The 19,214-nt window shown below is 42.6% G+C and overlaps 1 protein-coding gene across 1 annotated transcript; it reads left to right on the plus strand.

The window, feature by feature from the left end:
- Positions 1-269: 269 nt before the first annotated feature.
- COMMD5 (COMM domain containing 5) lies at positions 270-18,491 on the plus strand. The gene is made up of 7 exons (XM_086619805.1): positions 270-438; positions 3,623-3,783; positions 4,889-4,917; positions 8,759-8,809; positions 12,813-12,908; positions 15,296-15,371; positions 18,177-18,491. Exons 1-7 carry the CDS (start codon positions 270-272, stop codon positions 18,276-18,278), a joined length of 684 nt encoding a protein of 227 aa, XP_086475931.1. The 3' UTR covers positions 18,279-18,491.
- The last annotated feature ends 723 nt before the right edge of the window (positions 18,492-19,214 follow it).

Consider the following 19,214-nt stretch of genomic DNA (forward strand, 5'->3'; position numbering starts at 1 on the left):
GCAGCAGCAGCGGCGGCGGCGGGAAGGAGCGCGGCGCTGCGCCGGCAGGGAGGAGGCGAGCGCCTCACGCACGCAGCGGCCGAGCCGCGGGCGCCGCCATGAGCAGCCGGTGCCGGGACGCGCCTCAGTCTCGCGGCCGGCGCGGCGGACTCCTTCCGGCGGCGGGCGGCCGCGCCGGGACGGGACGGGACGGGACGGCACAGCGCCCCCTGCCGCGGCGGAGGGCGGCCCGGCGTGCGCGCCCCGGGGCGGGGCGGGGCCGCGCTGCCATGGCGGCGGTGGCGGCGGGCAAGGCCGCGGCGGCGGCCTATGGGCACGGCGAGAGCGGCGTGGGACCCGGGGGCGGCTTCCTGGGGCCGCGGGTGCCGGCCGAGGTGGAGGCCATGGCCCGGGCCGTGCAGGACGTGGGCAAGGAGACCTTCCGGCGGCTCCTCAAAGGTAGGGCCCGAGCGCGGCCCGCCCGCGGCGCGCAGCCGGGGCCCGTAGCCGGGGCCTGCCCTGCCCCGGTGCCCCCCGCCGCCCCCCGCGGGGCTGTGGGTGCGGGAGCGGCCTCCGCCGCCCCGCCGCAGGGAGGCGGGCGGGATTTCCCAGGCGGAGCCGACGGGCAGGCGCTGCGTTCCTCGAGGAAGCCGCGGGTCCCTTAGGAAGGCGAGGGCGGACGGAGGGCCCGCTCTGCTCCAGGGACGCTTCCCATTGCTTTTCCCTGCAGGAAGCCAAGGGTTAAATGCAATGAAGGGTTTGCTTGGTTGTATTCTAGAATCCTGTAAGATCCGTGAGAGTGAGGTACAGGCTTTGGCGGCAATAAACGGCCCCCACGCTCGCACCGAGAGCTCTTAGAACAGTTTCTCTGTCGCTCCTCAGCCCCTGGGCCAGCGGCTGGGTCGCTGTCAGGTTGTGTGGGGCACGTGAAGCTCAGAGACCCCATGGATGTTTTCATAACGTGCAGGAGAAAATAACGGAACCTCAGAGGGCAGGTGTCGTATCGAAGGTGGGGCTGTAAGATGGAAAATGTTTTGCCTGTTTGAATTTGTCTGAGGCTTCTCCCTGTGCTAAGCCAAGACAGCTGAGATTTTCTCCAGGCACCGCTGACCGCCAAAACCAGAGTTACTCGGTTGAGTAAATTATTGTGTGCAAAATAATCACGGCACAATCAAAGAGAAGAGTTGATCAGCAGAGCAAGCAGCTTGTTTGTGGCCAGCTGCTGCACAGTGCTGTGACCCTCATGTGCGTGTTCTCTCAGCTAACATCCTTTCGGGCTTGTTTTTCCTGATTTGAGGCCATAAGGACTCAAAGCATGTGGTAGCTAGTTTGTCTTCAAAGATGTTGCATAGTTTCGGAGATGGAGCAACGTATCCAGGGTTTCCTTGCAATAACATAAAGTAATAAAGCTACGTATAGGCACAGGCGTTTGGGACAAGTAAATACAAACGTTGACCCGTATTTGGTGTCTAGTGCAGGGGCAACGGAGATGGAAAAGTGCCAGGAAGCCTGGCTGTCTCCTGAGTCCCATCTGGGCTTCGCTTCGGTGTAGTTTGTCACCCATGCCTCGGTGTGCAGTCAGTGCTTCCTTCTGTAGTGGGACCAGACAGTGCTTCATCCCAAGCCGGGGCAGGTGACCCTTCTGCACCGATTCACCAAGTGCCCCAGGGCAGTGGACAGACAGCCTCCAGGTTATGCAGAGCTGGCAGAAATCTCCAGTCATCTTCTGCTCGTGCTGGTCTGTGACTAAGAGCTTGCAGGACCACAGTTTTTGTCCTTGGAGGTTTAGAAGTGTTTGAAGACATGACGGATTTCAACAGAGTATATCTAAATTGCTCTGTTACTGGCACCAGGTTAGTTTTTTGAGGCTGTTGCTGTTACTCTGTTGCTAAAGAATAATATAAAAAATGAGATGCTGCTTCAGCTACCTGCTCAGCTCATGGTGTAAAAACTGCATGTACCATTATCTCAGGGTTATCCGGCCAGTGTTACTGCAGACTCTGCTAAACTGCAAGTGTAAGTTCGAGGCTGCAAGCGTCTTCTACTAGGAGCAAATGACCCAGCAGTGAGATTTTCTTGGGATGGTTTTGGGTTATTCTTTTTTTTCTCCCTCACAGTGATTGTTGGAAGTGTTGGTACAGCTGATATTTCGGAGTTCCCTGAGTTATACTGAGTAAAAAATATTGTATTCTAGGGTAAAGAAAGTAGGTTATAAAAGAAGACATGGATTTTTGATCAGTTATTAAGGTTGGTCAACAGAAGGAAGACTGATAATGTCATTAAAGCTGTCTAGTTAAAAACTATAAGCAACCTGTTGTTCTCTGAAGACACGTAAGTAGGTAATTAGACAGCAGCCTGTTTCCTGCGCAGTGCGTGATCTCGTAGACAGGCCCCAGTGCTGATCTTTGGCCTTCCCAGTAAATAGACTCTTCTCAGGCTCAGTTTTGTTGTTGTAAAACCTTTTTCAGACAGCGTGGAAAGCTTGGTGCCAGCACCTTACACATCCTAGCTACTCTGTGTGAATCTGCCCTGCAGACAGTGCCAGACAAATTCAGTCAGCCATGTGAATGATCAGGACTCACTACTGAATTTGATGTGCGTTTAAAAATATGAAAAGCAAAGAGAATTTATCCAGAATTAGAAGACAGTCATCAGCGGAACCACCTAATACCAAAAGGAAGGCTGGCAGTGTGATTAAAGCTCTTTTTTTTTTTTTTTCCCCTCCAACCTTAGTGTCAAGCTAGCTCTAAGTGTTGGCTTTCAGTAGCATTTGTTGGGCACTTTTAACTTTTCATGTTTTATTCACAGCACTAAATATGGATCATTATAAATGACTAATCTAATGCCCCGATCCTGCAATGGGATTGTGTCAGTAATCTTTTTTTTTTACCGACAGTGGGGCTTGCTGTGACGCCATTAGTCCATCCAGACTGATCAGAGTGCAGGACAGAGGCTGACGTAACAACAGAAATTCATATAAGCCAGTGTGTGTATGGAAAAAGGATGAATAACAGAATGATAAAGATTGACATAAACTCACACCAGTTATTAGTGTACAATATTGCCCTGTGGGTTAACAGTGATTTCCTTTAAAGTTTGTATTATCAGCAATTGTGCAAACTACAGAGTTGAAGGTTTAGTTTTGTCTCCTTGCTCATTTCATCCTTAGTCTCTGCTGACATTGCAAGATAAATTAATTCTGTGAACTGTTGGAGAGCAGTGTTGGATTGTTTACTCTCTCAGTCCTCTCACCCTGTGTATCAGAAGCGTAGCTAAGCTGTACGCAGACATCTGGTGTGAACAAGTTTGTTGATAGAAGCTCAAGTTGGATTTGCACTCGTGAGCGATGAATGTTTTTATCTTTTTTGCATTATCCCACTGGAACAAATTTCAACAGTGAAAAAATCTTCAGTTTTACAATACAAAAGCTTAATCCATTGAAGGTCTCTTGGTATGGTGTTGTGAGACTGGCTGGTGGTGGTGGATGATCAGATATATTTGCAGAGCCTGAAGTGACAATTTCACATCAGGAGAGCATCAGCGCATTAAGTCAAGTAAAATCGTTGACATGTTTGTGCTGATGTTCACCGTCTCCAGGTCTTCCTCTTTTTAAAGAGATTTTGCTTTGCTTTCTTATTCACAGTCGCTGTTAATGCACTGGAAGGAAAAGACTGCAAGGAATCTGTCCAGCTGATTGCAGAAAGCTCTAATCTCTCAGAAGAGCAACTTGCTTTCCTCATTTCTGGCATGTATACCCTTCTCCGAGAAGCACTGAGACTCCCTTTGTCAACTTTCAAACAAGAAGTAAGTTCTGGGAGTATTGGAGTCCTGATAAGTTAAAAGTTGCGTCAGATGCGAGTCACCACCTAAACCCGATTTGCCAGGTGGTGAGCTGCACATAAAAATGTTGTGCAAGTTCAAGTGGTTGGAAGAAACTGTTAAAAATGTAGAGTTTATTATTTTACTTCTTGGGAAGATTTACAGTGAGCTTTTTTGAAGAGTATTTAAGCTTCGGGAAAGAGATTCCTGTATTTTTTTCTGCTTCAGTATCTTGTTTACTGTGCATGTTTGGTTTCACTCTTAAATTCAAATTGCAAACTGTTATTTCATTGTCATCAACTCTCTCTCTTGCCCTGTGTTTACACATACCACTCATTTTGTCCACACTTAAAGTATCTCATGTTTGCTCGCCTGCCTTTCTTCATACTTCTGCCACAGGAAGGAAGATCTTACGGTCAGAACAATGTAGTGAAAATTGGGAGAAAGTGCTACTTCTGTTTATAAGATGGATGTTCTGTGTGAATATGTATACATCTGCCATGTTGCCAACCTCTGTTCCTTCTTCATTACTATTTTCTTTCCTTTTTCATGTTATTTGACCTTAACTTTTTTCTTTTCTCATTTTATTTTTATGTGAGCAAACTACTTCTGGGCTTCCGGCACCTCTGTCTTGTTTAAGATACTGTTTTCAGATTTACCCAGGCATACTGGAAAAGTTCATATATTACAGGAAACACAGTGAAAGTATTCAGAGCTTATCTTTTGCCATATCGTTTCTGTTGTCATTGTTTAAAAAAGTTACTGCAAAATATACTTGAGAATAAGGGTACGTAATTACGCTGAAAGAATAATATGTTATGGATAGCTGCATAAAAGAAGTGGCAGGGTGGTTGTTTTCAAAAATAAAGGCTTCCAAGAGATTCAGGTCTTTAAAATTAGTGTCTCACAACTTGACTGAAGCTTCTGGAAATTCTTCTCAAAATGTAACCTGTCATTTCAAAGCTACTGGCACTCGAGACTAACACTTTTGGGGAGAGATACCAAGCAAGTAACCACTCTTAATTCACTAGGTAAGAAGTGATCTTTCAATACTACATTCGGTAACATTTCATCTTCCTTGTCTTTCTAGGTTTTTAAGGAAGACCTAAAGGAGCTCAGGTACGCCTGTTCATGCCTGTTTCTTTAATCTGTTTGTTTTTTCATAACTTCTATGTAACTGCATCCCTAAATCAACTTTTTTACACAATAAAGTTGGTATAAAAATTACCTGTAAATAACACATAATACACATGCTGCCAAATGTCATGTGAAGCCAAACGAGAAAAAAACAGGTGTTGTGTAAGACTCGATTTAGCACTGAGCATGAGCAGGAAACTTCGTATGCTGGGGAGATTGGTTTAATTTAGTCCATAATGTAGGTTATGCAAATGTGAGTGACCTTCTCTCTGCCATCCCCTTCTTGCCCTGCAATATTTTTTAACGTGTTTGGTAAGACAGTGGTAACATTTCAGAAGCTACGAAACTGCCCTACTTTTTTTCTTCTTTGAAAGGCCAATGATATAACGCTCATGAAATCCTACCACCTTTTTCAGCTGTGATCTCTCCTGCCCATTACCCAAGAAGGCATAGTGTTTGTTATGGACTGAGTCAAAACCTGTATCGGTCTCTGAAGAGTATCTCTAAATAGAAGTTCATGTCCTAAAAGCTAGAGATCAGATGCTAATAATCTTTATAGGTTTTCCCTTATTTCCATATTCAGTAGCAATGAGAGAATATCAGCAGCTGATGTTCTCATCTATAGAGAAACCTCTGCACCAAGGCTCAATTATTTTAAAATGCTCATTTCCCTTAATTCTTACCATTCTGATTGCTACCTAGGAGAAATCAATAGATATGTTTCTAATTCTGTCTTTTTTCATCCTTATTTGTCCTGCAAACTGGCATTCTTCTCAGACTGTTCTGTAGAGTCATAAGCATAATTTACTTTATGAGCAACTTCAGGGAAATTGAAGCTGCAGATTTAGACACGTAATGGGGGTGTAATTCGGGCCGTGATGAAAGGTGCCGCGCTAGTTCACGCAGTTTTGTCTACAGCTCAGTGCTGGAGCTTGCCCTGCCTTTTGTCTTGTGAGCTCAAAGGCAAGCTGCTTCCTCTGCCGCGTCATGGGATTCGCACCCAGGCTGAAGTAGGTCAGTAAGGAACCGACGAATTGCTTTTGACCCAGTGGGAGTTGGTGGTTTTTGAGGTGCAATTAAGGAATAACGAAGAGCACTAAAAGTTCCATGCCGGGTTGTCTTGGGGTGGGTGAATATTCCTCTGTTGAGCAGTGTCAGAGTTGGTGTGCAGGGATGTGAGAAGTCCCTGCCTGGCTGGCTGAGGGCACTCGCTGTATCTAGAAATACAGACTCTCAGGCCCCTGTCCTGTTGTTTGACCACACTTTAATGTCTTAAACTTTTGTAGTTGTTTGGTTTTTGTTTTTTCTCTCTTTGTGTGTTATTCATGGAACTATGAAGAAACTTTTAAGTCTGGATGATATTTTTCATATCTTTTATAGCTTGAAAAATCTTTTTTATCTTGTTGTTCTGGTTAACGTGACTGATACAGCAGCAACAGTTCAGGTAACTGCATTTGTGTTGCTTGCAGACCTCTATGTCTTACGTACTGCTTGCTGCTGCTGTGCTCCCATGATTCTCGCGTTATTGGGGCTCTCCATAACTTCCATCTCTGAGTCTTATTTCCTGTGAGTAGCTCTCTTCACCTTGTGGCTACACTTTTAGAAGACTGAATAGCTTATTCTGCTCTCAAGCTATGATACTTAGTAAATTGGGTAGCGCCTTTAGCATCTTCGATTCCTGTGGGAAATGTCATTTCCTATGTTTCCCAATGCACTTGGGTTTGGAGGTGAAACACCTGCTCGTTTTTAAGGCACCTGCTAATTACATTCAGACACTTATCCTTCTGCGGTGACTCCTGGGGCTCATCCTGTGATCATGCGCATGAAGAACACGTGTAGTTGGTTGAACGGCAGTGTCTTGGCATTAATTGCACCCAGTGTTTGGGCAAGTACTTTGCATTTTAAAGCAGAAAAATTACTTATTTCCCTTTTTCTGTTGTGTCGTCTTTTAAAAGGTTTGAGTTCTGAGCCAGGTTACTTTCTTTCTCCTCTCCTGCATTCTATTTTGTTTCCTTCAGTGAGGCTGAAAATTGGACTAATTCCACCCATTAAAAGTCTTGTAATTCTTAGTGTCCTGGTGATGCAGCTAGTCTTGACTCCTAGTTTTGGTGGAGAGAGAGCTGGGAGACATGCCCACTTCTGATTAGTTAGATCAATACCACTGGCTTCACACGCTGCCATTCCATATCCCCTATTTCTTGGCCTGACTGGCTGAGCCAGTGAGAATAAATTCACTCTGAATTGTAGGTGCTATTTTTTCCCTCCCCTTTCAGGCTGTTTAATAACTTTATGGCTCAAGCCAATAACATGGGATTGAGATATCCTCACACCTTCTTCCTTGCCCTTTGAGTACCTTCCTCAGAACGTTCCTTTGAAAACTGACTGCCATCTGTAGCTCAGGCCTGAGCTGTGCAACGTGCTGTGTCTGATCTGCTTAGTGTGCACCTGGCCTCACGTAAGCTGCTTGAGCCAGAAACTGAACTTTCAGCAAAATCATTAACTACACAGCAAAAATAATGCAAGCTCAAAAGTACCAGTAAAGCTATTACAGTCAAGCAAGTACTGTGATAGGTCGCTTAATACTCATAACACCTTGTCTCCAGCTATTCCACTACATACAGAGGATATTTGGTCATCATCAGGATGGGTTAACTGATACACTTTCATGGAAAGTGTAAATAATGTTTGCAGAAATAGTCTTGTCTCTACTGAAGGAAAGACAGACTCGTGCAGCCAAAAAGCACTGTCTAGTCCCTCCTCCTGACTTTCCAGTTTGCTTCATGCTAATATGAACTCAGTTTTATCCAAGCACCATTTAAAAATGTGATTTAACCCCATTTCTTCCATTAAGAGTTCAAGCTCTAATAACTGCTGTTTCATCTTCCCGCTGCGTGAGTTGATGAGTTGTTTTTTCTCCCGTCATTAGGCACTGTAAGCCTTTAGGACAGGTAACTTCCTTGTTTGCTTTGATTTTTCTTTGATATCCCGCTGTATATCTCAAGCCACTGCTGAGTAATGTCTCTGGGCACTGGTTCATGTTGAGCACTGGATTTAACCCTGGCAGCAGCAGTAGTTACTTCTACCACTTGTCCAACCTGCTTCTCTGTAGGAAGTTACGGCCCCTGTGGCAAAGGCAGCTGAATGGATAGTGTTTGCTCGGCAGTCTCTGCAATTCACAGCCTGATGTATTGAACGGATCAGCAGCAGCTTGTTTGTAAGGCAACAGGTGTCAGAGGAATGGTAGTGGAGAGGCATGGAGTGGATGGAGTGTGAGTTAGTCTATTCAACCAGTTCTCATGGTCCCCATCGTATTTATGCTTGTCCTCCCCACGTTAGGTGTGCTCCTTTTGTAAGTGATCTTAGCTACAAGGGCCTCTCCTTTTACTTTTGAGAGAGCAATTCGTTTTGTCTTTTCATTACACTTCAGGTGAAAGTGATATGAAATGTGTAGGTTTGGGATTTTTGAAAGCATGCGGTGCTGGCCTGCCTTCTGCGCTTGTTAGAGCCATCACTAGAACTTTTTTTGAGTTTGCTGAGAGAAGTTAAGCAAACACTGGGTTCTTTTGAAACTTGCTGTTGCCATACTAGGTAGAACGGGAAGATGTTAATAACAGTTTTTAGGGTTCTTGATCTAAAAACATAGGCTGTCCTTTTGAGACTGAATCAATACTGAAGTGCTTACATCAGAGCTGGTGGCAATTTTAAGCAATGGAAGATGGACACGTTTTTTGTGTTCTGTAATAGATTTTTTTTTTTGATACCTAAGGCCATATATTTGTGGTTACAAAACACTTAACTATTCTGTATTGTTCTTCTCTTTAAGGATACCAGAAGATTTCATTGTGGATTTTTCCAGTATAGTCTTTGGTAACAGGTTAGTATCTTCATGTAGTATCAACCAGCAGGGTTGCATAGAGCTCTGGTGACAAAAATCCCAGGCCTATCGAAGGAATAGCGAAATTCTCTAAAATAATGAGAATAAGATTTGTCCCATTATTTTAATTAAACAAAACATGATGTCCATCACGCAGGGCCGTATATGCAGTAAGTAGTTTTCATACCGATTTTCAATTTTCTGTGATCATCACCCATCAGTTTTTATGATGTTCTGTAGCCGCTGTAAGGGGCATCAGTACCTACAGATGACAAACGCATTGCAGAACTAAGCATTTTTATCACTGTTGTCATTGCAAGTTAGAGCAAAAGGGAAATACTTGCTTTGTTGAGAGGCAAGCTACACATGCCTTCTGCCTGCTGTGGTTCATGGAAGCTTTCCCAGATAGCAGTTAATCAAGTCTTAATGTACAGTTGAATTGGGAATTAACACTGGGTGACTTCATGACACGTGTGAGGGATGAAGTGCTCTGCTAGCTGCAATTTATTTTCTAACTGGCATACCTCAGTAGCTCCAGAGGAGGTACTGAATCAAGAACTTTTTGAACAGCCTATCTCTCTTGTCCATTCTAGGGATTCCTTTTTTCCATATGATTCTCTGCTCAACCATATTTAGCTTATTCTACTTCTAGAAATTGCTTGAACTTTTTGCATGTGCATATCCTCCTTGAAACTTGAGGTCACTCAGTACATAGCATCACTAACTCAACGCTGCTCCAGATACTCTGCATGGAATCCTCATAGTTATAGTTGTGGTATTTCAGTTACCCTCGGAAGGGTCTGAATGCTGCTACCAAAGTTAGAAATGTTTTTCGTTTCCTTGGTCAAGATCTTGGCTTAAAACTGAAGGTTTTGGGAGTAAAAATAAATTCAGCCTTCTCATCTTTTCTTTGCGCTTCTGTTTGAATTATAGGTGTTAAGAATGCAAAATTCATGGTTGCAAAGTGGAAATATTGTTTGCAGTGGAGAAAGAAGATAAATTTAGATGTCATTTGAAGCATGCATGATTGTTTTCTGCTGTGAAATCACGATGCTGGAAAATTTAGCTTTTTCTTATTTTGAAAGCTGTGATTATCCCGTGTAATCTTGCTCTGTGTTTTGAGACCAGAGAAGAGCACCTCAGATTTGATTTCTAGAGAGATCTGCTTTTATAATCTTAAATGTAACACTGAATCATACATATGCTTATTGAGTTGTAAATATATATGATTGTGATGGCAAGAGAAGTATTAGCATCTGATCAAAAATTCAGTATGAGCTACATAACCCAGAAATATCCATTTTTAATACTTTTCCTGGCATCTTATCCTGTTTTTGCAATTTTGTTCACTAAACGACAGCTCTGAAGTACAGGAAATTTGACATTTGTATTTGTGTGTCCCCACAGTTCCATCAAGCCTTATAGACTGAAAGGAAAGAAAAACTTGCCACATGGACACTATCAAATAACTGCATGATATTAAAACTTTTTTTTTAAGGGCAAGAATAACCCTAACTTACCCCTCTCTGAATGTTTATAGTAAATGTACTGCCTTTTTTTTTTTTTTTTCTCTAAATAGTGTAGATTTAGTTTCTACCAGGAGGGTGCGTTCTGTGTGCCATTTGTCAGCATTTCACACATACCAACTTATTCTTTCTCCCTGTTCAGGGGCCTGCTAGGCATGTCTTGTTCTGTGCATAGGGAAGCATCCAGAATTTGTCTTTGCTTTTGATATTGTTAGGTCAGCTGCTGCTCCAAATTATCTAATCATTCATTTTCAAGTGCTCTCCTGTTGTATCCTTTGGCAGATGATGTTCTTGTCACCAGGTGTATCATCCTTTCCACGTGTAATTTGGACGGTCTCTGGCTGATCCCTGGTGCTTTACATGTTCTAACTTCTGCCATCTGCACTATGTGCTGACACTATATTGCAGCTGTTGGCACAGAGCATTTACAAAATGTAATTATAGTCTGTGGGTTTTGCGTATAAGATCCATTGAGTCTTTTCTGCTGTATTTTGCTGGTCCTCTTAGAAATCAATGGCTTGATTAATGGCCTGCATAATTTCTGTGGCTGTGTTGGTCACTATGCACATTCTGTCATCCTTACAGCATTCTTGCAGTTCCAGTTACAGTCTTGTCCAAGCTGGGAAGGTGCCGACAGAAGCTTAAACTAAGCTATAAAAGCTGCAGCTCTTTCTGAGGGGATGGTACTGAAGTGCAGTCCTGACCAGAAGTGGAGCTTTGTGGTTTGGCCACAGAAATGCCATAGCTTAACAGCGTTCAAAAGCTTCAGTGTTTGGGCATCACTGACTTTTTCCACTACTGCTAACCAGAACATCTTCCTGTTTTCTCTGCTTTTGCTTCCCCAAAATGCTGGTGCTGCACTGAATGGACCGTCTTCCATTGATGGCAGTCAGCATGTCTTAAGGAAGTAATGGCAGCGTGGCTATTTTTAGGCATTCCCCAAATTAAACAATACTCCGGGAGCAGCTCACCACTGAGGGAAAGGCCTGTTCTTATTGTTTAATCCTGCTAATGACTGTTCTAGACTCCAGCTTCTCATGGTTGCACCCAGCTGTGCTGACCTACTTCCTCTCCAGTAGTTGACAGTGAATAAGAACCAGCTGATCTATTTTTTTTCTGCTCGTTCCTTTACCATACTATAAGGAATGTGTGCCACTTCTGACCCCACCCAACCCTCCCTGAAAAAAGGATAAATTCTTTCTTATATTGCCTTTGCTAAATGCAAGAGTACTGGAGAATCTCAACCTGTCAGTCTTGTGTACTTTATCAAATCATTAATCTTTCTGGGCAGTTCCCGAAGGCACCAGCTAACTTGCACACAAGAATCCGAGTAGGGGTGTTAGACTATCATTTGATCCTTGATGTGTCCAGAGAGGATTCCTTTCTGGTGTAAAGTCTGTAATTAGATTATGTCTAGCACCGTGGTTGAAGGATGTGATGTTTTTTATCCTGCCCTTAGCAGGAGTACTGGAGTAGCTTTGAAATGTGCTGTAAATAACTTGCAGAGAGACATGGGATACTTAGCATGGGGAAAAAAAAAAGTAAATAACATGAAGTCCAGACTAGCTCCCGAATGGACCAGCTGAGTGACCTCATTCTGAAGATATTTCTGCATATGTGTCTAAAAATGGGTGGCTGTTATGACTTTGTATCAGATTTGGCTTGTTTACTTACCCAGAGCTTAAGATGCTGTTAAAATTTTAAACATTGTCAACCATCTGAAGTTTAAGCGCTGTCAACTGTATTTCCTTGCAGAAATAAACTGAGGTTTGATCAGCCTGATTCTTCCTGCACTACGAGTAATAAAAGAAGTCCTTGGCTTCTTACACGTTAGACAAAAACCCTGAAGGTTGTACAGAGGTTGGCAGTGAACATTATGTAAGGAACTTAAGAGTTTGTAAATTATGTTGGATTAGCAAGAACCACTGTATGAATCTTTTTTTTTTAAAGTATGCTTCAAAGTACACTCTAATATTATTATTATATTTTAAAACATTGCCGCTAGCTAATACTAGATGCTTTCTACTGAAGGAGCACAGTGACCTCATTCCAACTTGTTTAAGTCATCTGTCTCATTCCTGCTTGCTTGTTCCTGTTGGATCTGCATGAAGGTAGAAATATATTTGCAGATCCCTTTCTATGCCTCGGAGTTGCATGTAATTGAAATAACAGATATGGCAGCCACACGATGTCTCTGACTAAACTTTATAGTGGCACCGGTTTGCTGGAATTACAGAGTCACTTGGTCTCTTTTTTTTTTTAACATGGACCATAATTAAGCATAGGAAAAGTGGGTAATCTGAGCACAGCTGTCTTAAATACACAAAACCTTCACTTATTCAGACTTCTCTAAATGACGATAGATTTAAAAGAGAAACAATTTCTGGACAGGTTTGTTCTGAGGAATCTTATTTTCTCTTTAGATTGTGGTTTCTTTTATGAATTTGCATTTCTGTCATTTCTCATTTACTCTGTAGGCGTCCTGTTTTTGAAGGCACAGCTCGGACACAAGGAAGCAGGCTGCCGAGTGTCCAGGACTTCAAGTGGAGAGTGGACGTAGCTATATCCACAAGGTAGGAAAGAGAATCCTGCATGACCCTAGAAATTAGTTTGCCCAAGGTTGAACTGGCTTATTGTCTACTTAAAAATGTATCTTGCTGTTACGGATCGGCGTGTAGCATTGAAGGGTAAATAGGGAGGGGATTTTCTGAGCAGTGGAGAAGTCGGTTTATAACAGGTTACTGCTGTTAGCATGGACCTGTTGGCATGCGGGGAGAAAATTCATCTACACAAAGTAGATGAACAGGCACTTCTTTATTCCAGCGCTGGGGACACGGGGGATAGCTCCGTCCAAACATGTCCACCTTAGCGTCACAATCCATAGGGTTTTATACTTTTTTTTTTGTCAAATCATTGTTACGTAAGTTCTTTTACATAAAAATGCATATTATGCTCACTCTTAAATTTGACCTTTAAAGTGATTGGTTTCGCTAGTTATATCACCTTATCAATGTTCTTACCCTAAAACAATCATTAGTTAATTCTACTTAACTCTACTGATTGGAATCCTTGATATTTAAATCAAGATGGGAAGGGGGAAGGGGGATTCCAGGCAGCATAACTGGCACCTGTGACGGTTTCCTTAGTTTCTTAAAACAAAACAGAAAAATCCAGTAACTTCCTGGTGAGGTCTCTATGGTTACCTGTTTCAAACTTAACAATCCTAACCTATACATTATGCTTCACAATTTTCTATCTTTTAATCAAACCTAACTCTTCTACTTGATCAAATCTTAATTATTTTATCAGAGTTTTTGCAACAGACCTGCCAAAAGGCTGCCGCCTTCATCTTCTGCTAATGATACTCTTTAGGCTCCTTATTTGTTTTGATCTCCAAAACCTCTGTACTAGAAACGTTTCACTCAAAGTTTGAGTCTCTCTTTCAATATTTTAAAACTTAATGGAGCTGATACAGCTCCACAGGTCCTCAGAGATGATGGAGTAACTTAGACAGATTGAGCCTTACACAGCCAGCCAAGCTCTCAGTTTCACTGGAGCAGGGGAGGGAAATCATCTCTCCAGCTTCTCAAGCAGACTGCTATTTGTCTGTTGCACATGTTAGATAATACGGCTTTCCATCACCTGTACAGTCTGCTGTAGATTATACAAAGAGAGGCTTCAGAACAGCACCTTTACACTGCCATAGTTATGCAACTGGTCATTGATCTGCCTTCTAGTTTCTTCCACAAAACAGGAGTAAAAGGCCTTTGTGATCATCCTGTCTCTGCCTGCGGTGAATAGCTTCTTGCCATCTGCCACAGCAGAGGCAGCTGGGAGATGGATCTTTGCCTAGAGCCAGACAGAAACAGAAACCTGTTGCCTGTGCTGTTCCCGGTCTTTGTCTAGTCCGAACCAAGACAGACCAAGGTGAAATAAATTGGAAGATGATCCACTATTTTTCATAGTGTGAATTGTTAGCATGAGTTCATGTTGCATTCACGAATACCTGCATTGAGGGAGAGCACAGTCTCATTGCTGCCATAGTCGAGAGGCCCACGAGTAATCAGGGACAGTCGTCCTGAAATCAAGAGAAACAGCTCCTAAGTGAGAATTGTAATGGCCACAAGGTGTTAGTTCAGGCGACTCTCAGATGAGCAGTGCTGTAAGCACCACACAGGTATCACTATGCAGAAAAAATCGGTACCGATAAGAGAGCAAAATGTACAGATAAACACCCTCAGGCATAATGCCTGCAAGCTGCAGGCAAATCCTACGATTCATTTTCCAAACAACACAGGAGCAATACATTATCCTTTTCTATTTTCCTTCCTCTTGTTTTCCTTTCCAGTCAACCTTCCCCCTGGGAATTCTTGTTTATCATCCAGCAACAGCCTTTGCAAAGAGGTATGGCTTCTGGCTGTAACGCCTGTCAGTACCTGAGCAGGCTTTGGCAGCACTGGTTGATGGAATCTGCACAAGAATGACTCATTTCCCCTCTTTGGGTCATCAAATAAAATAACAACTCACAAATTTAGAATGAAGACTGGAAGAGCTTGGTTCCCCAAATGAGCTGGAAGTTGAAAGTATGAAGGGACGGAAAGGATTAATGCAACATAACAAACTGACTAAGAAAATTGTGCATTATTAGTAGCAGTACTTGGTCAGCTCTTGTCCCTAAGATAGTTCCACTAAACTGATTATTATGTGAAATAAAAATGCTCCTAAACTTGTGGTTACTAAACTACTAAAAAAAAAAATCTTAGTCTCCACACTGAGATAAATTGGGCAGCACTCCTGTGTTCATGAGTTGCCAGCCGGCCAGGTACAGGACTCTAAGACTGGAATTACTCGTGTTCCGAGTAAAGCCTACATGAACGTCTGAAACTGTTGATGTATAATGCTGTATTCATCACACTGCTGCTGTCTGTCCTTGTAATACTAATAATGTAAATAATTTCAGTTCACTGGCCCGTGCGCTTCAACCATCCATTCTAATGATGATGAAGCTTTCAGATGGGACAGCTCATCGCTTCGAAGTAAGTCTGATTGCCATGATAAATAACAAAGAAACCACTTGAAGTTCTTTTTTGAAAGCTGATTTGCTATTTAAAATATTATAGCTGTTGTAAACAGTGCATTATCATTGGTTGGTTTACTTTGGAGTCCTTCATGTTCAGTGTAGCCACATAAAATATATAATGAAACGCCAAAGAAAATCATTTCCTACCTTGTTCCTGCACACGCTTTGCTGAAACCTCATTTGTTAGAAGAATATTAATTACTGAAAAGTGTTGTTGCATGATATCTAGTTTGATGAAAAATTGTTATCAGCTGTAACCGTCAGACCTGATGGTGGCTCTTGAGGGCAGGAAAATTATTGGTTTATATAAGGTGTGCCACACTTCTAAACCTCCTACATTTGGTAGGGAATGGTAACATTCTCTTCTGTGGCAGAGGCAGTTTTATTCTCTTTTTCTTCAGGACAGTTCTTCATGTTAGAAAGAAAGTAAAAAACCTCTTTGCTTTTTACCTCGGAATTAGTCAGTGGCAGTATGTATGACACCGTGCATAAAGGCTTGCCTCAGGATGGCATAAACTCTTCCATATTTTTAACCTTTGAAAAGGAATGCTGTTTGTTCTGTAAATAACGTGGTGGTGTGTACAGGAATTCAGTGCACAGCAGGCACTGTTGCATTTGAACTCTGTCAAGATTTTGGCTTCAGTTCGTGTGTTAGTAGTAGTCTGGAGGAAGCACCGAAGCATTGTGAGTTGAACGAGGAGGACTAACATCGCTGTTAATGATGCTTCACGAGAAGGCAGCTGTTGAGGAAGGCACAAATCTGTGCTATGTTGCAAAGTGTTGAGGGTGTCACTTCACAGGAGATCAAACTCAGCCTTCTGTGGACAGTCCAGTAAGAGCATCCCATACCCTCTGTTTGAGGTCTTCCATGGAATGATGCCTTAAGGTTAACCCTTTACAACAGGGTAAGTCTCACTTGTGAGAATAAAAACTAGTACGTATTCTTTACTGTTTACATTTGGGGCTTTATTTCCTGGTATATGATGCCAAGTCTTGGTCTTGGTGGCATTGTTCCTTGTTGGTTTGGTTTGGGGTTAGGTTTTTCCGTTGTAAGTCTATGAAAGACCCTTTGCTATTCTGCAGTGGAGATGTGTTGATATGCCTGTCCGGTACATGCAGAAGTGCAGATTATAGAATCATAGAATGGTTTGGGTTGGAAGGGACCTTCAAGATCATGGAGGATCTGCTCCATGATCTTGCCAGGCACAGAGGTGAGACTGACTGGCCTGTAGTCCCCTGGGCCTTCCTTTTTTCCCTTTTTAAAAATGAGGGTTATGTTTCCCCTTTTCTAGTCGATGGGAGCTTCACCGGATTGCCAGGACTTCTCAAATATGATGGATAGTGGCTTAGCTTACATAACAATAATAATAATAGCATACTGATAATAATCAAGATATCTGGTAGCAAACAGTGTGCTTCTCTTAGGATCAGCTCTTTGCTGCTGCTTAGGTCTGAATGCTGAAGATCTGACTGTAAACATGGTTTCTCTATCTGATGAAGAGTCTTCCTGCAGTTAGTAGCTCTTTGGGATAAACCTGTGTTTCGGTGCAAGGTACTATATGCAAGCAAATATAGTCCCCACCTCTTCAGTTTCCTTTCATTTGGACACACATTCAGAACTAATTCAGTCCTGCTAACTAACAGGGCTTATGTAAGATGGTAAGTCCAGAAGATAATTCCATTATGAACAGTTTTAAAATGTGTATGCCACAGGGAGAATTTAGACTCTTTGGTCTCTTGGGTTGGGTTTGGTTTGGTTTGGTTTTTTAATAGCAGTGTGATTTCTGACAACAAAGATCTTTTAAAAAGCAATGGAAATTGCAGCATTTCGAGTCTAGTTGTATATATGTCAAAAGTGAAAAGGACATCATGATGCCTTTTTATGTGTTTCTGATGCATATGGAAAATGCAAATCAGATGTTGGATTCCTCTCATATAATTGATATCCGTGCGACAGTAGGCAGGAGGGTGATAAGGGACTCTGTCAAAGATCTGCGTGTCTTCAGCTCAGTCAAAGCAGTAGAGTGAATGAGGCAGTGCTCTGCGGGGCAGCCCGGGACGGGCCGGACTGCTCTCGGTTCTCAGGTCACCACGCTGTGCACTGCACTCGTGTTGATCTGTCACCCAGTCTGTGCTTGTGCTCAGGTGTGGTTCTCTGTCTGAACAGATAAGACTTCTATCCGTTTGGCTTCTCAGGCTTGAAATGGAAAGTCCGTCAGTCTCCTGCACAGCTGAAAACATTTTGTATATTTAGTCAAAATCTTTTGCCTTCCGTGTATAGGCAGGGCCTAGTCCTCTTTGCTCTTGAGGTTGCTGCTGAGTCTCTTGCTTTGAGACTCAATTCCTTTCTTCTGCAACTCTGGACAAGCAGGTTATCTGGAATTTGTTGCTGGAGAATTCCGTAGGCTCCATGACCTTCCAGGTGTCTTTATCTTTCCTTCCAATCCATGTCTCTTCACCACAGCAGCCGTCAGTTTGCATTCTGGAGTACTTCCTTTCTCACATCTGGAAATAGAGATAATGTCTTATGTAGCTGTTATTACTGGTTTTTCCCACTCTCCTTTTTCACCCAGATGATTTAGTTGAATTAATTGAATTTTATTAACCTCAAATCGTATGTCTTAGGTCTTAAAAAAAAAAAAAAAAAACAAAGCATTTCAAGAGAGATTGGGCTGACACTGTGGAAAGTTCCCTATCCATAGGCATGCCCTAGTCAAAGTTCCCAGGATGTCTCATGCTTTCTAACCTGATTCTGTTTCAGGTGCCAGTTGCAAAGTTTCAAGAACTGAGATACAATGTTGCCCTTATACTGAAGGAAATGAATGATTTGGAGAAAAGGAGCATACTGAAGATCCAGGACTAAACACTTAAACTGGGAGTTTATAGAACAGATCTGAAACCCTCAACGTGTTTTGTGAATGGCAAAGCAGGAGCCCACCGCCACTTTGCCTGTCTGAACGTCAATGGAGCATTTATGATGTCTGCTGTAAATATTTTTTCGATTCAAGTGTTAAAAGCACAAGCTCTTTTCATAAGACTTAAGAAAACCAAAAAATATATCTATGAAAAAGTATAATGCTGTTTGCGAGCGTTTTTGCATGATTCATCAAAACATTTTTTAAATAACTGTCTTAATAGATGTAAGAGTCATTTATTTCTGATTGTGATTCATCACTCTAATTATTTTTGAAAGCCTGCTACCGGAAGCCCCATCAATGTGTATCATAAGAAAGCTCTGCCGAATCTCAAATAAAATATTAAAAAACCACTCCTGCGCTCTAGTATGACAAACATCAACTTGAGTTTTGCATAAGCAACATTGCTGTCTGGCTTCTCACTAAGTGACTGTGGAGCTACAGATATTTGAAGGCTAATTTTGAAGAAAATTGGAAGACGGTGGACCAAGAAATATCAGCTGGGCTTCCCGAACTAGTTCCATGGAATTGCAGAAGTGGAAAGGCACAATCTCAGTCTTTATCTGATCAATCAGAATGGGCTAAATAGCAGCAATCTCACAGATTTCTGACTGGAAATGCCACTCTCGTTTCATGTGTTTCCTATACGTTGGATGTGAACAGAATTGTTCTGACTTACAGAAACCTCTGGCTGTAACTCCCTTAACTTGAAGCACATGTTTTAAGTCTCACTTAAACACTGTGGGACCACAAGTTTGTCCCTAAGGGTTTTGCCAAGAAGGGGTGCATTCCTCAGTCATTGCCTGAGTGAGTTTTCCCCCAGCAGCAAAGACGGGGAGGCTGTGAGCATGGCCAGCACAGGCCACGGGCCCTGGAAGTATGGG

Source organism: Tauraco erythrolophus, chromosome 13 (assembly GCF_009769465.1).
Source record: "Tauraco erythrolophus isolate bTauEry1 chromosome 13, bTauEry1.pri, whole genome shotgun sequence".
Lineage (NCBI taxonomy): Eukaryota > Metazoa > Chordata > Aves > Musophagiformes > Musophagidae > Tauraco > Tauraco erythrolophus.